General features: G+C 44.1%; 1 protein-coding gene across 2 annotated transcripts in view; it reads left to right on the top strand.

Moving 5' to 3' along the window:
• Window positions 1-19,569, top strand: part of CACNA2D3 (calcium voltage-gated channel auxiliary subunit alpha2delta 3) — an 809,032-nt gene that overhangs the window by 366,725 nt on the left and 422,738 nt on the right. For both annotated transcript variants that reach the window (XR_004971472.1, XM_036331880.1), the window contains exons 7-9: window positions 897-957; window positions 1,051-1,201; window positions 12,180-12,254. Coding sequence is in view for 1 of the 2 variants with exons in the window: in XM_036331880.1 (XP_036187773.1) it covers window positions 897-957; window positions 1,051-1,201; window positions 12,180-12,254 (287 nt within the window). In the remaining variant the exon portion in view is untranslated. The remainder of the gene's footprint in view (window positions 1-896; window positions 958-1,050; window positions 1,202-12,179; window positions 12,255-19,569) is intronic.

The raw sequence follows: 19,569 nt of genomic DNA, 5'->3' as shown, positions 1-19,569 counted from the left end.
GTCCGGAAGGCTGGCCATTATTAATTGGAAAGGAGACTCTCAAGGCTACAATCTGAGTCATGATTTCCTCATAGAAAATAATTTTTCTAGTGTTCTGAACTCCGAAGTCTGTGTTTCAAATCCTCCATCTCTGAGAACCACTGAGAGTTGAAAACAATGATTTTCTATCTTATTTTTAGGCAGCAAAAACTTTTTTAAAAAGTTTTATTCGTAAAAACCAAGTTGTAAACAGAGAATGTCAACTGTCTGCAAACCATGAAGCTAACCCATTTACATCTAAGAAAAGCTCTCTAGGCCTCCAAGTTTGAAATTCACACTTCATTGTACAGCACAATTAGGGCCATTTTATTTTATTTTATTTTATTTTATTTTATTTTATTTTAAAGCCAGGCCAAAATTCCTGATTTTAAAAACAGGAGTCAGGAAAGAACAGACCTGTGTATATTCTGCGATAGAAACATATCAAATGCTTGCTACCTCCCATACTATAGGCATAACTGACCCAGGTCCAGGGATGTGCCCACCTTGCCCAGAGACCTGTGAATGATGCCCCACGTCCAGCAATTTGAGGGACAGTGAGAAACGACCTTGGCTAACTTTATCTTTAGCCATGGAAGGGGCTGCAGCCCGTCCTTCCTCAATGGACAGAGCTTTACTCAAGGCAGTGCCACCGCCAGCGGGCCTTGGCAGGAGTGCGCTCAGGCTAATCGCTGTCCTGTGGCAGCCCCGCAGCACCCTCCCAGAGTGGGCGACGGAGCACGTGATGAGCTCCAGGGTTGGTCTTCACATGTGATTTTTCACCCTGTCCACTCAGTCAGCAAAGCAGAGCAGCCTGGAAGTGCTATGAATAAATATTTGAAGTTTCTGGGTTTCTTATAACTCCATTTTTCTTCTAGGGATTAAATGGGAACCAGATGAGAATGGAGTCATTGCCTTTGACTGCAGGAACCGAAAATGGTAGGAAATGGACAAACCTCTCAGTTAGTTTTTAAAAGGCAAACTTGCAGAGAGGGTCAAGATTCAGTTTCCCTGTGTGTTCCCCTGACCTAGGTACATCCAGGCAGCGACTTCTCCGAAGGACGTGGTCATCTTAGTTGACGTCAGCGGCAGCATGAAAGGTCTCCGCCTGACCATCGCCAAGCAGACGGTCTCGTCTATTCTGGACACGCTGGGGGACGATGACTTCTTCAACATCATCGCTGTGAGTGCGGCTGCTTTGTGCTTTCTGTGCACTTCGGGTTCTTTTGATCTTTTAGTAGCAACGGTTCAGTCTTACTGCTTTTGTATGTAGAGCGTTAGATGCCCAGGTTGAGGACCAGTTAGTCCCCTGTGAGCTCAGTGAGTGGTGAGGTCGGAGGGGCTCAGGGAGACTGGGGTGCTGGTGAGTGCAGTTGCTCTCCTAACCACGCAGACAGCTGCTGCTGGAAGGGTAGCAGGAGGTTGGGATTCCTGGGTTGCCAGCCTCTGCAGAATTCGAGCTGGCAAGGTTTTCCTTAAACTGCTAGGTCTTCTCCTGTGGGAATTAACTTTAAGCTGGATTGATCTGATGACAGCGATAGTGATAACAATCATGATGATAGAATGAGGAAAAAGTGAAGAGCAGTCGTAGACTCACAGAACACTTTATCTCATCTTCAGAAACCAAAGTGGCCCTTATTAAGTGCCTACTGTGTGCCATTTTCTTTACTCTTCATATTTGCATTCTCTTTGTCGCTCACAGCAACTCTAGGTGGTCCGAGTGGTTTGGGCATTTTCTCAGACAAAGCTGCTTGGATTGAGAGAGTGTCAGTCAGTGGGCTGAGGCCACAGCACTGGGAAGTGGGAGATGCAGGAGCCAAGCCTGGCAGTGCTGTCCTCTCTGGCAAGAGCCGATTCAGTTGCGCATCTCCATCTCCTCCCCAGTTCTCTGGTGTGATTCTCGTCAGGTCCTTTATGTCCCTGTCACTCTTTTCCCAAAGAGGGTAGCCGCAGTGAGCCTGGTCCTTCTCCTGGAGAGCTTACCCAGGTGTTCCTGTGTGGGTCACCTGGGCTGGCCTCATCACCTCTATCTGGGACGTGGAGGGCGTGTAGCAGGCAGGGAGGCAGCATGGTGAGGGGGACGGAGCTTGGGCTTTGGAGTTGGGATTTAGTTTTGAATCGGTTCTGCCACAAATAGTTGTGCATCTGAGGGCAAACCACTGAGTCTGGTCATCCGCCAGCCAGCCATGAAGCTGATATAATCACATGGCCCACAGGGTGCTCCCGGATTCCCTGGGCCAGTGCACAGGAGGCCACGGTCAGTGGGAGGGTGCTGTTTGAAGAGCGGTGTATCATGCTGTGAGAATGCTGTTGCTCTTGTCTGCTGGGCGCCCCTGAGCAGTATGTGTCCTCAAGGGGCCCTACTTCTGGCAGCCTCCTGCATGACACCCTCTTTTATTCGCTAGGCAGAGGGTGTGACTGAGTGTCCTCCTGCCTGTGTGTGCTTGTGATGGGACTCTGAGCAAAAGACACAACCACAGGGCCTCATGATTTAGAGCTTCAGATTTTACAAAGCCCTGAAGAAGAAAGGGAAAAGAAAGAAAATCATAGCTTCCATGAAAGTAGGGGTTAGTCTTGTTCATTCATTAAACTATCATTGGTGCCTAGAACAGTGCCTGGGAAATAGTAGGAGTTTAAATATTTATGGAATGAATAATACCGGCAGCTGCTTTCCACAGCGTGCCCACTGTGTGCAAGCCCCTGTTAAGTGTCTTATGTGGATTCCATCATTGGATCCTCTCCCAGCTCTGTGCTAAGTGGCATGGAGACAAAGGCACCAAGAGGTAGAAATGACTGGCTTAAGATCACTACCCAGAGAAAGGGGCACAGTGAGGACTCAGAAACAGTCTGGCTTGACCTCCCACTTCCTGAGCAGAAGTGAAGAGGATGGAGTTGAGGGTTCAGCCACCTTCCTGTGAAACTCCATGGCCCGGGGCAGGGTTTTTCCCCCCAGGAGACTTTAAGATAGAAGTTGTCTAACTACCAGTCATTGAGAATATGCAAATGAAGCCTGATCCCCACACATCCTGAAGCATTTACAGATAAGAAGCAGCTAATTCGGGACTATCTTTCTTATTAATCTTTAATTACTCATTACAGAAGTATCAGAAATTTGCATAATAAGAAGAGCTAACTAATTACATCCTGAATTCTTATCAGTCAGAATTTATTGTGCTGTTAACAAAACCAATCGATTGAAATAATCTCTGTAAATTCATTAAGATACACACACAGTGTCAACTCAATAATGAAAAGAGGGTGATTAAGATAATTAAAAGTAGACATGCCAGTTATTATAGATCACTTTAGAAAAAAAGTTATTTTTTACCCCAAATTGTACCGTTATATAAAGAAATCTATTAGAAATCCCATTAATCCTCCCTACACATCTCTTCGTTAGTTTTCAACATAAATGATCAGCATTAGGACTCTATACATACTTATTTCAGTAACTAGAAAGATACTCGGAACATTTTTACATGAAATCTCTACAGTAAAATCATGAGCTCTGCTTCCCTAAAGGATAAAGAAATGGACCAAATATGTTAGTGGATTTATATCAAAAGCCTGAGATCACAAAATGAATCACTACTTAACAATAACTTTTCCACATTGATTTATTTTTAATATAGACAGTATATATAAATTTTTAAACAATTCAGAAATGTTCCCATTCCCTTTTCATTTGGCACATATTCTTTCAAATTTTTCTGCATACATGAACATATATACATAACTTTTCTACAAAAATAAAATTACATTTTATAGAATATTCAGCAACTTGCCTTTATAACTCATATTGTAATCACGTGTATTTGCAAAGCAGGGCATTCTGTCACCTGTAGTTGACATTAACTTTTTAATCCATCCCCTTTGCTGGGCATATGCTGTGACTGATCTCTTTTCTACTGTGAATGGACTCCTGCACGTATTTTTGCAGGGTTGGTTGTGCTTCTACTAAGTAAAATCTAGATGTGAAATTGCTATACCAAAGGACATGCCCATAGTTAGTATTACTGGAATACACTAAGTAGGATGTAATGTTTACACACTTATAAACTGTATTAGTTAGCCCCAGCTTCCATAACAAAATATGCCTGAGTGGCTTAAACAACAGAAATTTATTTACTCACAGTTCGAAAGGCTAGAAAGTCCAAGATCAAGGTCCGGCAGGGTTTGGTTTCTGGTGAGGATTCCCTTTCTAGTTTGTAGACTGCCACCTTCTCCCTGTGTACTCACATGGCTTTTTCTCTGTATGTGCTCAGGGAAGAAGTGTGTGTGTGTGTGTGTATGTGTGTGTGTGTGTGTGTGTGTGTGTGTGTGTGTGTGTGTGTTGGGGGTCTGTGGGGAGAAAGAGCGAGCTCTCATGTCTCTTCTTATAAGAGCATGTTCCCCTCATGAGGGACCACCCCCATGACCTCCTCTAACCCTAATTACTTCCCAAAGGCCCCATCTCCAAATGCCACCACATCAGGGGGCTTCTACATAGGAATTTAAGGGGAACACAAATATTCAGTTGGTAACACCAACATTTTGAGGGTTTTTAATATTCAGTTGGTAATTGACAAATCTTTATTTTCATTCTCTTGAACTGTCTCTCCCAACCGAAGTGTGTTTTACCAATTTGGCCTTGCCGAATTGTGGCGGTGGTTGGTTGTGATTTCTCCATCACCTTCTCCTGTTTCCATAGTAGCACGATTGCTACAGTAATATGGTGCAAGCTTTTCTTCCGTCTGTCTAAAACAGTCACTTACCTCTGTCTGGAGGGGCCCCCCCACTGCAGGCTCTTGTACATGCAAGGGGGTGAATGTTTGAAGCTCCATCGAGAATTTGAGAACGCCCTGCCAATCTGTCTGAATTCCTTGTTCTGCGGGCTGGGTTTCATTTATGGAAGAGGACATTATCATCTCACCCTTCATTGCACTGTCAGCTTTCTCTTGCTTGCCGGGTAGATGTTTGAGGAGGAATGTCAGTGTTTTAGAGAGAAAATACAGAAAACGGTCTTTATTTTCAGTGATGGAACCCCTTGTGCATTGTGGGCATTTGTTTGTACAAACCTAATTCACCATCACGCTTTGATTTTCAGTGCCAATCGTGAGGATAGGAGGAGTAAGGTTGAAAGGGTGGAAGCGGCTTTCCTTGGCCATTCCGGGCATCTTTGCATGTTTGCATTAAGTTCATTGCTAAGTGCATCTTCTGTATTATCTGTATTATCTGGAGATGCTTTCAATCCAGGTCTTGCCAGAGAATACTCATGAAAAGATGACATTAAAAATGGTTTTAGCTTTCATGGGCTGAGTATTACAGAATCTACCTAAGACTGATGAACTAAATGATTGAATTATAAAAGGACAGTTGAAATGTGAGAGTGATTTTGTGCATTCCAAGCTAAAATGTAAGGTCCAGCCACTGGTGCATGAAGAGATGTTTCCGACAAGAGAAAAGGCATCATTTTCTGATTCACTTTGAAGTCGAACTCCAAGCCATGCATTAAATGAACAATATTATCATAGAAATGAGGGTGCTAATTCTGTTTTGTCAGATGCTAAAATTTGAAAAATGATTTTACAGGATTCTAAAGCCATGCATTAAATGAATACAGTATTAACCGGCTGATATTGTTAAATCTGCTTAAATGCCTTTTATAGCCCGTGTTTATGAGAAGAGCATCGTTTGTTAGTTCAACCCAGAACTTTCTGTGCCCTGGTTTTAATTTGCAGAATTTTCTTTCAAACCATCTCTCCAGTGCGTTGCCTGCTGTGGATTTGCTTTTTAAAGTAATCGATTCCGTATTAAAAGTATGAGGATGGTATTTTCTTTCAGTGCTCATTTGTTCTATTCTACTAATTATGTCCAGTTGTGTTTCAAATTATACAAGAAGCTTTGTAATGCAAAAGCTCCATGGGATTCCTTATGTTGGTGAAAATACTGTGGGCTCATCTGCTTCGTTACATAATCCCTACACATTTTCATTCTGAAGGTTATTTAATCAAAAGGGCACCAATAAAACCATAAAAGTATTTAATGGCATTCCAGCAATTCCACATCAGTTTTCTCGTGTCATATGAACATGCCAGCATTTTAATTCTGTGGGGTTTTTGTGGAATTTGGGATTCTCCAAAACACCCCCACATACTTCCTTCTTGTTTATTTATCTTTTTTTTTTTAAGGTTAGAGTTTCTCCTCTCTTTTTCTTTTCTTGTCTAAATGTCAACTCTTTTTTTCTAGGCTTTGTTCTTCTTTTCTGTCAGTAAACTTCTCTACAACTTTGCCTCTTGTTTCTTTGTTCTGGTTATTTATTCATTCTACAAACACTGTTGAGTGCTAACAGTTAAGCAGTGGGCATTGATGTTTTGTGAGGGTTGATGTGGGAGCCACCAGGGGGCAGGTGTTCCCAGTAGCGTGGTCAGTGCAGTCTTGAGAGGGGCAGCAAGGGAGGCCGGGAGAGCAGAGCTGGGGCACGCAACCAACTGCAGATTCAGTGATGGCTTCTTGGCCGAAGTGATGACTAAGTGAACAAGAGTTAGCCATTAACCAGACATATGCAGTGAGGCAGGGCAGGAGGAAGGAGCATTGAGGAGGAAAGCACTGCCTGCAGGTTGTAGAAACTCCTCTTCCATCCCAGGAGATGCAGGCTTGGCCGGGGTGACTGTAGGAGGCAGAGCAGGTGGATGGGAGAGTGACGGAAAGAAAGGGGCCTGGAGTGAGAGGGTCAGCCCAGATCCAGCAAGTGTGGTCAGCCACAGCGTGGAACTGGATGCCATTTGGAGACAATGGACGCAGAAGTGGTCTCAGCTGCACAGGAGGCGTTGAGAGGGTCCCTTTAAGTCTCCACCTTCCCAGGTCTTCGCTCATTCTCCTTTTTAGGCGACTGATGATCTGTTAGGCCTGAAAGCTCCATTGCTTTCATCGATCAAGTCCAGCTTCCAAAATGAAGCAGGGTTTAGCGTCCTCAGAATCATCCAGAACCCAGTTCGCTGTCCTCCATTCTCTGGCCTCTGAGCTGTGACCAGCACAAATCAGCGTGGAACATGATAGCACATCGATGCTGGAGCTGCTTGAATCTTGGTGGGGGAATCCTGTTCATTGGTTCTTTGTCTCCAAAATGTTCTGGCCATTCATTTAATGCAACTTAAAACTTGCCCTTCCTATTTGAGATCATCATTAAAATTCCCATTGAGGAGTTGGCTGTATCTTTAAAATGGGAGATGTTGGGAAAGCTTACAGAGATTGGGCAACAGAAAGGTAAAGGGTGATGTGTCAGAGGGTAGAGTGTGGTGGTTGCACAAAGGAGAGGGAGGCACAGTTCCTGGGAGAAGAGACTGGTGGGATGTAATCCGAGACTGAAGGAGATCAGGGGTTTATCTCAAGCCTGCTTTTGTTTTTGGATGGATCACTGCAGCATCACAGATAAGCACATTTTATTCTGAAAAGAAAGGCAGACATTATCTTCAGATGTAATGAGCATATTCTTTTACTGATGAAAGCAGGGAAAAAAAAGTGGTTCATGATCACTCCACAGTGATGATCATGGGGAAATTTAGCCAGTATTTTATGTCCCTGGCACATAGCAGGTGCTTAGTTAATATTCATTGAGCAAACACAGGAACAAAGGGTTGGTACCCTAGCAAATGCCTTCCTGGAAGGGGATTGGGCAGTGAGTTGGTTGCACTGTATTGGCTCTCGGTCTGTCAGAGACCTGAGTCACCGAGAGGGTTCAGAGGTGACACAGAGAGGGATAGCGTGTGGCCACACACCGGGTGATTTCTGACTCAGGTATTGAGACAGTCACATGTGCCTACTGGTGAAGCACTTCTCTCCAATAGTGGGGTCTGTGGTCTCCAGAGAAGGTCCGGGCTCTGTGAGATGCTCCCCAGAGTGGATCACTGCCATCATCCCCCACATCCCTTCCTACTTAGCAAGTGCCAGCAGGGCGTGGAGGGTACACCATGGTCTTTGTCTCCATGGAACACACATCACAGTCACAAAGGTAGTCTCTTTCTTTCTGTGCATGTGTGCCAGACGCATTCTTTCTGTTTCTATATGCCAGGTTCTATGTTGAGTCTTTACTGAATCATCTCATTTCATCTTCACCGTGAGATCAGGGGGAGGTTCAGTTCAATCCCCAATTTCTCCAACACAAACCCGAAGGCTCTCAGTTAGTGTGTGGCAGAGCCAGGATTTGAACCCAACCTGTCTGCCTCAGTTGCATTAGTTCCTACTGCCCTAGCCTTTGCGAATCAGAGGAGGGGATCCAATCAGACAAGAGGAGGGGATCCAATCAGACAAGAGGACGGGAGAAGGAAACCAGCAGTGCCTGAGGCCCTGTGTCTATATGGCTGTTTCTGAGCTCTTTAAGGGGAGAAAGTGCTTGTCCATCTCCTCACAGTGTGGTTGGTGGGCTGGCTGGACCATCTCCAGGGTTGCTTGGTCCCCCTGCTATTCTGCTAAGAGACTCTACCCATGTCCCAGAAATTTGAGGAACAATGTACAGCTTTGGGAGAAAAGGGATTGGTCGAGTTTCTCTTTAGGTTCAATCCTGGCAGTGGGAAGGCAAAAAAGCAAATGACAGAAGCAGACTCCGTGTTGCCAGTGACCATGTGCACTTGCATCCTTTCTTCCTTAGACTATTGCTATTTGGTTGTTTAAGTAAGGATGCAGGAGAACCATTCATAGCGCTGAGGTGCCCAGGTCTGGAGTAGTGAATTAATATGGCCATCCCACATCACAGAGTAGAAATGTAGGGAACATCCATACAAACGCGGAAGTGAAAGAGAGCAGCTGGGAGCTTGGAAGCAGCTCCAAGGCAGGACACCCTTGGTGTCCCCTGGAGGAGCTCCGGGGTAGCGTGGTGAGCTTGCACAGCCAGCGGGCCCCCTGGCAAGCTGCCTGGGGTGCACTGTTCCTTCACACGGCTGAGCCAGCTCCCTTTGGTGCTGCAGACCAGATTGCTCAGTGTAGCTTTATCCTGATGCAGTCAAGGGAAATTAGTCAACTGCAAGCTTGGATGATGCCACTAACAAGCTGGCAGGGGTTCAGAAGAGCAGATTCCTCCACTGTGGCCCCAGCTCATACAGCGAAGGCAAGCATGGTTTTGATTACTGCACATGTTCCTCCCTGATGAGGGCGAGAACTTCTTGGTCTTCTTTACTTTTAAGTCCTCTCCACGGCCCCCCACAGGCACAGACCTTTGCATTAGCAAAGCAGTTTCAGGTCTGTTGCCTCATTGGATCCTCACAGGGACCCCTGGAGGATAAACAGAAGATGAATTATCACCTTCTTATGCATAAGAATCCGGGATCAGAGAGGTTTAGTGACTTTCCCAAGGCCACACAGTGAGTACATGGCAGAGGTGGGAACTGGATGTGTATCCTGACTCCCAGCTCAGAGTGTACACCACAAGAATCAACTTTGAGAGTGTGTATTAGGCAGAACACAGATGAAGTGTTTACATTTATCTGGGAAATGGAGTTGGAAAGTTTTTGGCTGCAGGTTATTAAACAACTGACTGAAGGCTGCTGCAGCATCTAGGTATCTCCTATTCTCAGGGGAGAGCCTGAGGGCCGGCAGCGGTAGTGGCTCAGCAGTATCCTCAGGGACCCACACTGGCTCCCTTCCCACTCTGTCTTCCTTGAACTTCGCTCTCCACTTTTCATCTTGTCCCCTCATGGTTACAAAATGACTTGCAACTGCATAAGAGCATCCCAAGTGCGAAAGAAGGCATGGGTATAGAGGAGAAAATAATTCATTGAAACTGCCCAGAAAACTACTCCTTCAAGTTTCATTGGCTGAAAATGAGTCACTTGACCAACCCTCGCGGCAAGATAGGCTATGTAGGCATGCATCCAGCAGAGGGGTCTGGATAGCTGTGATTGGTTCAGACTGTTATGCTTTAGGTTTTAGGAATAGACATATTGTCACCCTGAACCAAATCAGTCAACAGCGGGGGTAGAGGCAGCGGGGAGGGCTGTTTTATTCTCTTCAGTCCAATATGAACTGAAAACTTTGGGGAAGCTCTTCTTCAGGTTGGACTGTGCACTCTCTTTACGGACCCTGAGATGATGTTCTGTTTGGTCATGAAATGTTACGCTCCCATTTGTCAATGGCGCATTTCAGAACTGCGTGAATGTATTTTTTCCTCCATCCTTCACCAGAAGAGATCTAAGCTCTAAGACCGTGTGGAGCTATACTTTTTCAAATGCTTTTGTATGTCTACACTAAGAACAAAGGTTAAAGAAGGAGCAAAAGCCAGGTTGGTGAGAAACATAGAGGGTTGGGGATCAGAGAGGAGGCAATGGGGGTGTGGTCGTCCTGAAGTCAGAGACTGTGAGGTTAGAGCAGGGGTCCTCAAACTTTTTAAACCGGGGGCCAGTTCACTGTCCCTCAGACCGTTGGAGGGCCGGACTATAGTTTAAAAAAAAACTATGAACAAATTCCTATGCAGACTGCACATATCTTATTTTGAAGTAAAAAAACAAAACGGGAACAAATACAGTATTTGTATTTGCATGTGGCCCGCGGGCCGTAGTTTGAGGACCCCTGGGTTAGAGTCTAACGGTAACTGTTAGACTATCTGGGATTGAATTTGGACTCCACCCCTTATGTATGACTTCGGACAAGTTGGTCATCCTTGCTCTGCCCCAGTTTCCCTATTTGTGAAGGGAAAGCAATTGGAAGGGCTTCCCACATGAGGCTGAAATGTCGTGTGGATGAAGTCTAGCCTGTGTCTAGATGAAGTGTTAGTATGATCACTACTCCGACTTGCTTATAAGCACCTTAGCACGTGGAACCCGATGAGTCTCCATAGCTGTAGCAGCAGCTGCTGGTCTGGTCCTCTTGAGTCATCTCTGCAGTGTGTCCAGAGCAGTTGTCCCAGGCTCATCGCTTTATTTCCCTCACACCCCTGCTCACAGTCCTCCATGGTCCTCTGTGCCCTCAAGCTTAAAGTCCAAACTCCTTAGCCAGACTTTGCATGAGATCTGGGCCTGTGAGATGGTTCTCATTCCTTCCCTCAGGAAGCCGGGCTAGGCCTTTGGTCCATGAAGAAGTGCCCTGACACTCTCATTGAACAAATTGTTCCTAGGCACCTGCTGCAGGCTCAGCCCTGTGCTGTTACAGGGAACACACAGAAATCAGGCATGGATTCTTGCAATGTGGCCCCACCTTGTGGTGAGGGAACCAGGCACCAGGTAACTAGGACTTGGGAGGATTCAGGAGAGGGGCTACAGTGGAGGCAGGAATGAGCTGAGCTGGAGGATGAGCAGGAGTTAGCCAGCAGATGCCAGAGTGAGGGGATTAGGGCTGGCTGTGCTGAGTTCATGGGGGAGGACTACTGAGTTAAGGTGCTAGGAAGGTCAGCAGATGCCAGGGTCCAGAGCCTTGCCAAGGCCTGGGCAGGTTCATCTGAAGAGCAGTGGGAGCTGTGAATGGGGTTGCTGGGAGATGACATAGTCCGGTTTATAGTTTGGAAGGACAAGTCTAGCTACAGTGCAGAGAATCATGCTGGATAAGAGAAATGAAGAGAAGGACACTCACATTTTAACTTCCTAGTTGTGAGCTTTGGACAAACTCAAATGGTCTTATTCTGTGTATTCTGGGATCAATCATGATTGGAAGGCAGGCATTGGCCTGTGTGGAAGGTGGTGTCACTGTGCATGAGTAATGTCGTGGCCAACACCTGCGCAGCCCCCCAGAGTGCCCAGGGAACATCAAGGCCTCTCCTCTATTCTGGCCTCATACACCTGTGACCCACACGTGCTTCCCTGGCTCCATGAGGCCACAGGCAGGAGCTGCAGGTCTATTCGCCCAAGTCTGGGACACCCTTTGGATCCCACATGGGCCGTGTGCTGTCAGCCATGCCCAGAGAGCCCCCATATCTGGAGCTACCCCTGAAGGATTATCATTTAACTCTGTACACCCTGAACACTGCCAGACCAACACGTGCTCGAGAAGTTTCTTCTTCAAACTAGAAAAGAATCAAGGCCGTCTTTGGCACATAAGCATGATTTCTCCAGGGTCACCAATTGGAAAAGCCACCTTAGGTGAATGAATTGAGCCTGTGATCATGCTGCTTTTCTGTTGGTGCATTTGTAGCCTTAAATTATTACATTGGACCCTTTAAATGCTTAATTGTTTCCTTTGGCTGTTTCTTCCCTCTGCAGTATAACGAGGAGCTTCACTACGTGGAACCTTGCCTGAATGGAACGTTGGTGCAAGCCGACAGGACGAACAAGGAGGTAAGGCCTGCTGCTGGGCGGGCACATCATCACTTAAAATAATTATGTCTTAACCTTTAGAAACTCATCAAATGCTCTGCTCTTTCATTGCGGGCCTCAGAACCCTTGTGTGTGAACATTTAGGAAGAGGCAGGAGGAAATCATGGCAATACAATGATCGCATGGATTTCAGATGCTTGCTAATGCCGAAACAATTGCATTGGTTTTCTCTTTCTCTTGCTCTAAGCACATCCTCTATTGTGCTTGGCACCTGGGTTGACACCATTGAAAAAATATGACTGTTGCTGAGATTTTAAAGAAAAATTTAAGTCACTTGGTATATTATTATTGCTTTTAATATAATTGATTAAATAAGTGTTGAGGTAGCTATTGGGGTAACTTGTCTCCCAGGTTAGAAGGTAAACTTAACAAGGATAGAGATGATGTTTGCTCTCTGCTGTATCTTTAATGCTCCAAGTATTGCCTGCCCCCTAAATATTATGGAACAAAAGGAAGACAGGTTAAAGGAGTACCTTAAGAAATGAGGTAGAAGTTCACCTTCCAGTTGGAGCATCCTAGGAAAACAGCCAGAATAGATTTATATAAAAATAAATATTTCCTTTTGGCCATCTTTAAATTAGTACAACCACCACTGCTACCAATACTACTCCTACAGGGCCAGGTGACAATTTAGGCTGAAGGTGTAGCTGCGATGACAACAATGTCATACCTCCTGGGACTCATAGCTGCTGTTGCTCACATTTGTTTTGTTGTGAGCACATGTTGTGCTCACATGTGAGCACATGTGTTGTGAGCACATCTAACTGCCAGATAGATACAATAAAATGATGCACCTGCCCTGGAGTGCAGACCTATGAGGTGGCCGAGGACAGTGGCCAAGGTAGGCCTCTGTGAGGCACTGTGCATGGGCGGGGAGACCCCCTGGCCCAAATGGGAGTGACACTGGTGCTAAGATGCAGGTGGTAGAAGCACCCGGTTGGGCATCTCTGCGGAAGTGAAGGACAGAGGATTTAGAACACAGGTGAGAAGGAAAACATACCAGAATTGACATCCAAGCTTCAATTTGAAGGGGAATAAATACCATAGCAAGCGTTGTTCTTAGGAGAGAGGAGCAGGTACATTGTAGATCAAAGAACAAGTGTATCTAGGGAATGTTGGTTTATGGCCATTTTCTAGGCTATCGTAGGAAAAAATGACATAAACCTACAAGCGAATTTTCCTAGGGGCTTTCCCTTTGTTTGGTCTTTGCCTGGGTCTGGTTACATTTCTTCCCCAATATAGCAGCATTGGAATATTTCCAAACCTCAGATAGGTGTCCAGTGATGGAGCTTTTGACATTAAATGGAAAAGATGCTTCAGCCCGGCCAGCGTGGTTCAGTTATTGAACCACCTATGAACCAGGAGGTCATTGTTTGATTCCCGGTCAGGGGACATGCCCAGGTTGCAGGCTCAGTTCCCAGAGTGGTCTGTGCAGGAGGCAGCTGATCAATGATTCTCTCTCATCTCATCATTGATGTTTCTCTCTCTCTCTCTCTTCCTTTCTGAAATCAATAAAAATATATGTTTAAGAAAGATGCTTCAAACGATTAAGGCCTTTCTTTAGGTAACTTCCCAATAAACAGAGCTAGTTTGATATTTGGAGACACAAAGTCTTATGATTGAAAAACTTGTTAGAGAAGGTGGGATAAAAATTTATTTAAAATTCTCTTTGATTGTATGGGTATTGAAGACGGGAGTAGTTTTGAATATAAAAATTAATCCAGACTCTGATTCTGCCAGTATGGAGTAGCCACATTTCAATTAGACTTTCCCCCTTACAAATAGAAATCCCTGTACATGACCTAATCTAATGACATGGAGGTGAGCTCCCTGGATTTCCATATTGATTCCCATATGACCCGAATAGAGCAATCCAGATGACTCCCTCCTGAACCAGCAATAGACACACACGGACACACACACACACACACACACACACACACACAAGTTTCAAGAAAAACTAAATGACCAGGAGAAAGGTGGTGTATCCAAGAAAACCTTTGAGACAACACCTTTCCTATTTCAGCCAAACACCAATGGTACAACTCTAGACAACTCTCCATAGCTTCAGTGGGGCTGAACAGAGAGTTGACTTTCCATCCCACTGATACCCACATGGTTTTGTGCTACACTTCAACAGAGACAAAATGTTAAGAAAAATGATGAAATAATACTGAGTCTTATAATATACTAGAGGCCCGGTGCACAAAAATTTGTGCACTCGGGGGGTGGGGGGGGTCCCTCAGCCCGGCCTGTGCCCTCTCACAGTCTGGGACCCCTCGGGAGATAACGCCCTGCTGGCTTAGGCCTGCTCCCTGGTGGCAGAGGGCAGGCCCAATCCCTAGGTGCAGCCCCTGGTCGGGATCAGAGCAGGGCCGACTGGGGAGTTGGGGTGCCGCCCCCTGTCATGCACAGAGCAGGGCGATCGGTAGGTTGTGATGCCACCCTCAGTCACGCTCAGGGTAGGGCTGATTGGGGGGTTGGGGCACCGTCCCCTGTCACACTCAAGGCAGGGTCGATGGGGAGGTTGAGGCGCCACCCCCTGTCACACACAGAGAAGGGCCAATCAGGGGGTTGGGCACCGCCCCCTGTCACTCACAGAGCAGGGCCAATCAGGGGGTTGGTGCGCTGCCCCCTGTCACGCACAGAGCAGGGCCCATCAGGGGGTTGGGGCGCCGCCACTCTAACACTCAGGGCAGGGCCAATGGGGAGGTTATGGCTCTACCCGGTCACACACAGAGCAGGGCCCATGGGGGGGAGGGGGAGGTTGGGGCGCCGCACCCTGTCACACACAGAGCAGGGCCCATCAGGGGGTTGGGGCGCCGCACCCTGTCACACACAGAGCCGCAGGGCGATCAGGGGGTTGGCGAACTCCCCCTATCAGGCACAGAGCAGGGCTGATCAGGGGGTTGGGGCACCTTCCCCTGTCACAAACAGAGCAGGGTGGATAGGGAGGTTGTGGCCCCTCCCACTGTCACACACAGAGCCGCAGGGCGATCAGGGGGTTTGGGCGCTGCCCCCTGTCATGCTGATCCTGGTGCCGGGAGGCCTCGCGACTCCGCTGATCCCAGTGCTGGGAGGCATATTACCCTTTTACTGTATAGGGTAGAGGCCTGGTGCACGGGTGGGTGCTGGCTGGTTTGCCCTGAAGGGTGTCCTGGATCAGGGTGGGGGTCCCCACTGGGGTGCCTGGCCAGCCTGGGTGAGGGGATGATGGCTGTTTGTAGCTGGTCACACTTCCTTCAGGGTGGGGGTCCCCACTGGGGTGCCTGGCCAGCCTGGGTGAGGGGATGATGGCTGTTTGCAGCTGGTCACACACCCTTCAGGGTGGGGTTCCCACTGGGGTGCCTGGCCAGTCTGGGTGAGGGGCTGAGGGCTGTTTTCAGGCTGGGGGTGACTGAAGCTCCCAACTGCTCCTTTTTTTTTTCTTTTTTTTTTTTTTTATTTTGGGCCAGCTTTAGCTTTGAGGCTTGGCTCCAGCTCTTAGGCCTCCGCTGCTGAAAGTAGGTTTCTGGCCTTTGCTTACAATGTTGCGATTCTGCTGGCTGAAGCCTGGGACTGAAGCAGGTTTCTGGGGTTTTGTTTAGCTTCTATATTTGTTATATAGTTGCTTAGAGTTGCAGCTCAGAGGCCTGCAGCAGCAGCCGGGGAACGTTGGAGTCCTCCGTCACTGAAGCAAGCAAGCCTCATGTTAGTTTCAAGCTGCCTGTCTGCCGGCCGCCATCTTGGCTGACAGTTAATTTGCATATTGCCCTGATTAGCCAATGGGAAGGGTAGCGGTCGTACGCCAATTACCATGTTTCTCTTTTATTAGATAGGATAGTCTAAATGCTCAGAATGCAAAAAAACATTCCTTGTAATCCAAGAACTAGAAAAATCATAATATGAGTGAGAAGAGACATTAACATAAGCTAATATTGACATGAATCAGATGTTGAAATTATCAATTGCTTCAACAAGCAGTTAGGAATTCTCTTGAAGCAAGCAAAGAAATAAAACATCTCATCAAAGAAATAGAAGTGATAAAAAAGAACTCAATGGAAATTATAGAACTGAAATATACAGTTACCAAAATAAAAAGCTACCTGGATCAGCTCACCAGTAGAGTGGAGATGACAGCAGGTAAAATCATTGAACATTAGGATAGATCAATAGAAATTAACCAATCTGAAGAGCAGAGAGAAAATGGACTGGAATGAACTGAGTCCCAGGGACATGTGGACAATAACGAAAGGGCAAGCAGCCAGGTCATGAAAGTAGAACTCGATAGATGTTTGAAGATGTATTGACTGAAAACTCCAAATTAATAAAAAGCATAAACATATACATTCAAGAGACTAAGCAAATTCCAAATAGGATAAACCCAAGTAAGTCAATGGCAAGACATATGATAATTAAATACAATTAGACAAAGGGAAAAAACTTGATAACAGCCAGAGAGAAAAGACGTGTTACTCAAATTACTCATTTGAATGATACTAAATTTCTCATGTGAAATCATGGCGACCAGAAGGAAGTGGCATAGTATTCTTCAAATACTGAAAGGAAAGAACTGTCAACTCGGGATTCTGTATTCAGTGAAAATATATTTTATGAATGAAGGGGAAATGAAGACATTCTCAGATGACTGAAAGCTATGAGAATTTGTTATCAGCAAATCAACACTTAAAGAATGGCTAGAGAAGTTCTCCAAACATAAAGGAAATAATAGGAAAAGAATTGAAACTGCAGAAAGGAAAGAATATTGGAATAGGTAAAAATAGGAGTAAGTATAATAGACTTTCATAATTCTCAGGAGATTCTTAAATCATAATTGATAGTTGAAGCAAAATTTAAATAATTATATTTTTAAAGTATGGAGGGTGAAGGAATCTAATTTCTACATTTTTATAGGATTGATACATGCTGATACCAGTAGATTGGGACAGTTACATATTTTTAATAACTAGAGCAACTATAAAGAAAGCTGAAAAGATGGGTATTCTTATAAAGCAACTCATAGGAATTTAGAAAAGAGAAACAGGGATGAGATTCAGAGGAAATGAAGAGGAAAAAGACATAAATTGGCAGCCTTAAGCCTTAGCTAATTATCTTTCACATAAACACACCATTTAAAGGATAGAGATTGGCCAAGTAGATAAAAAATGATCCAACCAATTCACTTGAAAGACAAGGACATGGGTATGTTGAAAGTAAAAGGATGGAAGAAGGTATACAGTGCAAACATTAATAAGGGTGACTATATTAACTTCAGATAACGTCATATTCAGAACAAAAAAAATTATTAGAGACAGTGAGGGAAAATACAGAATGATAAAAGGATTAATCCACCAGGCAGACATAACTATTCTAAAGGTGTTTGGACTAAACTGCAGAGTTTTAAAACACATGAAGCAAAAATTAACAGAGCTGTTGATTAGTGATATTGAGCACCTTTTTATATGTCTATTGGCCATCTGTATGACCTCTTTGAAGAAATGTCTACTCAGGTCCTTTGCCCATTTTTTAACCAGATTGTTTTTGTTGTTGTTAAGTTTATAATTTTATTATATATTTTGGATTTTAACCCCTCATACATGTATCATTGGCTAAGTGTCCATTGATAGGTGAATGGAAAACAAGATGTGGTATATATCTATACAGGGAATATTATAATTCAACCATAAAAAGAATGTAGTCTCATGATCTGTGACAATATGGATGGACGTAGAGGATATTATGCTAAGTGATATGTCAGATAGATAAAGCAGTTACCACATGCTTTTTGATTATCTGTGAAATCTAAAAAACAAAACAATTAAGAAAACAAAATATCAGATTCATAGAGAGAACAAATTGATGGTCACCAAATGGGAGAGGGTTTGGGGAATGCACGAAAAAGGTGAAAGGGATTAAGAAATACAAATTGCCAGTTATAGAAATAGTCACAGGAATATAAAGTATAGCATAGGGAATATAGTCAATAATATTGTAATAACTATGTATGCTGTCAGATGGGTACTAGACTTATTGGGATAATTACTTTGTAACATAAATATATATATATATATATATATATATATATATATATATATATATATATATATATATATATATATATGTCCAAACACTATGCTACATACTCAAAACTAATATAATGTTGTATGTCAACTGTAATTGAAAAATAATTTTTAAAAAGTTAATACAGCTTGGGGTAGAAATAGAAAAACTTAAAGTTAGCCCTGGTCAGGTAGCTCAATTGGTTAGAGCATCATCCTGATATGCCAAAGCTGCAGGTTCAATCCCAGTTCAGGGCACATATAAGCATCAACCAATGAATACATAAATAAGTGGAACAACAAATCAATGTTCTTCTCTAGCTCTCTAAAATCAATAAATAAAACATTTTAAAAAGAAAAACCTACAGTTACAGTGGGGACTTGTACACTTCGCAGTCTTTAATTGATATATTACTAAACTGAAATCAGCAAGGATAGAGAAGAACTAAACAAAATTATCAACCAATAAGATATGAATAACATATATAGAATACTTTATTCTCCAATAGCAGCATGCATATTCTTTTCAAGTACCCATGGAACATTAGCCAAGGTAAAACATATCTTGGGTCATAATACAAACCTTAACAACTAGAAAAGAGTTGACATCATACTGAGTATCTTTTCTGATAATAATGGAATCAAATAGAAATCTATAACAGAGTGATGTCAGAAAAATATTCAAACACTTATAAATGGAGCACACTTCTAAATAACCCATGGCTCAATGAGGAAGTATTGAAGGAAATATATATATATATATGAAAATGAAAAGACATATCAAAATGTGTGGGACAAAGCTGTTACAGATTTTAGAGGGAAATTTGTAGCACTAAAGTCCTGCATAAGAAAGAGGAAAGCCTCAAATTAACAATCTAACTGTCTAACACAATAAACTAGAAAAAGAAAGAAAAATAAACCTAAAGCAAACAGGAAGAAAAAAATAATAAAAGCAGAACCAATTAAATTGAACCAGGTTAACAGTAGAGAAAAATCAATGGCAATAAAACCTGGTTCTTCAAAAATAAATCAATAAAACTGATAAACCTCTAGCAAGACTGGTGAAGATAAAAGGAGAGAGGTTACACATCACCAATATCAAAAGTGAAACAGGGACTATCACTGCAGATACTGCAATTATTAAAAACAATACAAGGACATTACAAACAACTTTATACTCATGATTTTGAGAACTTAGAAGAATTGGGCCAAGTACTCAAAAACTACAAGCTATGGAA

The sequence above is a fragment of the Myotis myotis genome, unplaced genomic scaffold (genome assembly GCF_014108235.1).
Source record: "Myotis myotis isolate mMyoMyo1 unplaced genomic scaffold, mMyoMyo1.p scaffold_m19_p_13, whole genome shotgun sequence".
NCBI classification, from domain to species: domain Eukaryota; kingdom Metazoa; phylum Chordata; class Mammalia; order Chiroptera; family Vespertilionidae; genus Myotis; species Myotis myotis.
Note: the sequence above shows the minus strand (reverse complement) of the source record. Positions and strands in the feature narration are given on the sequence as shown.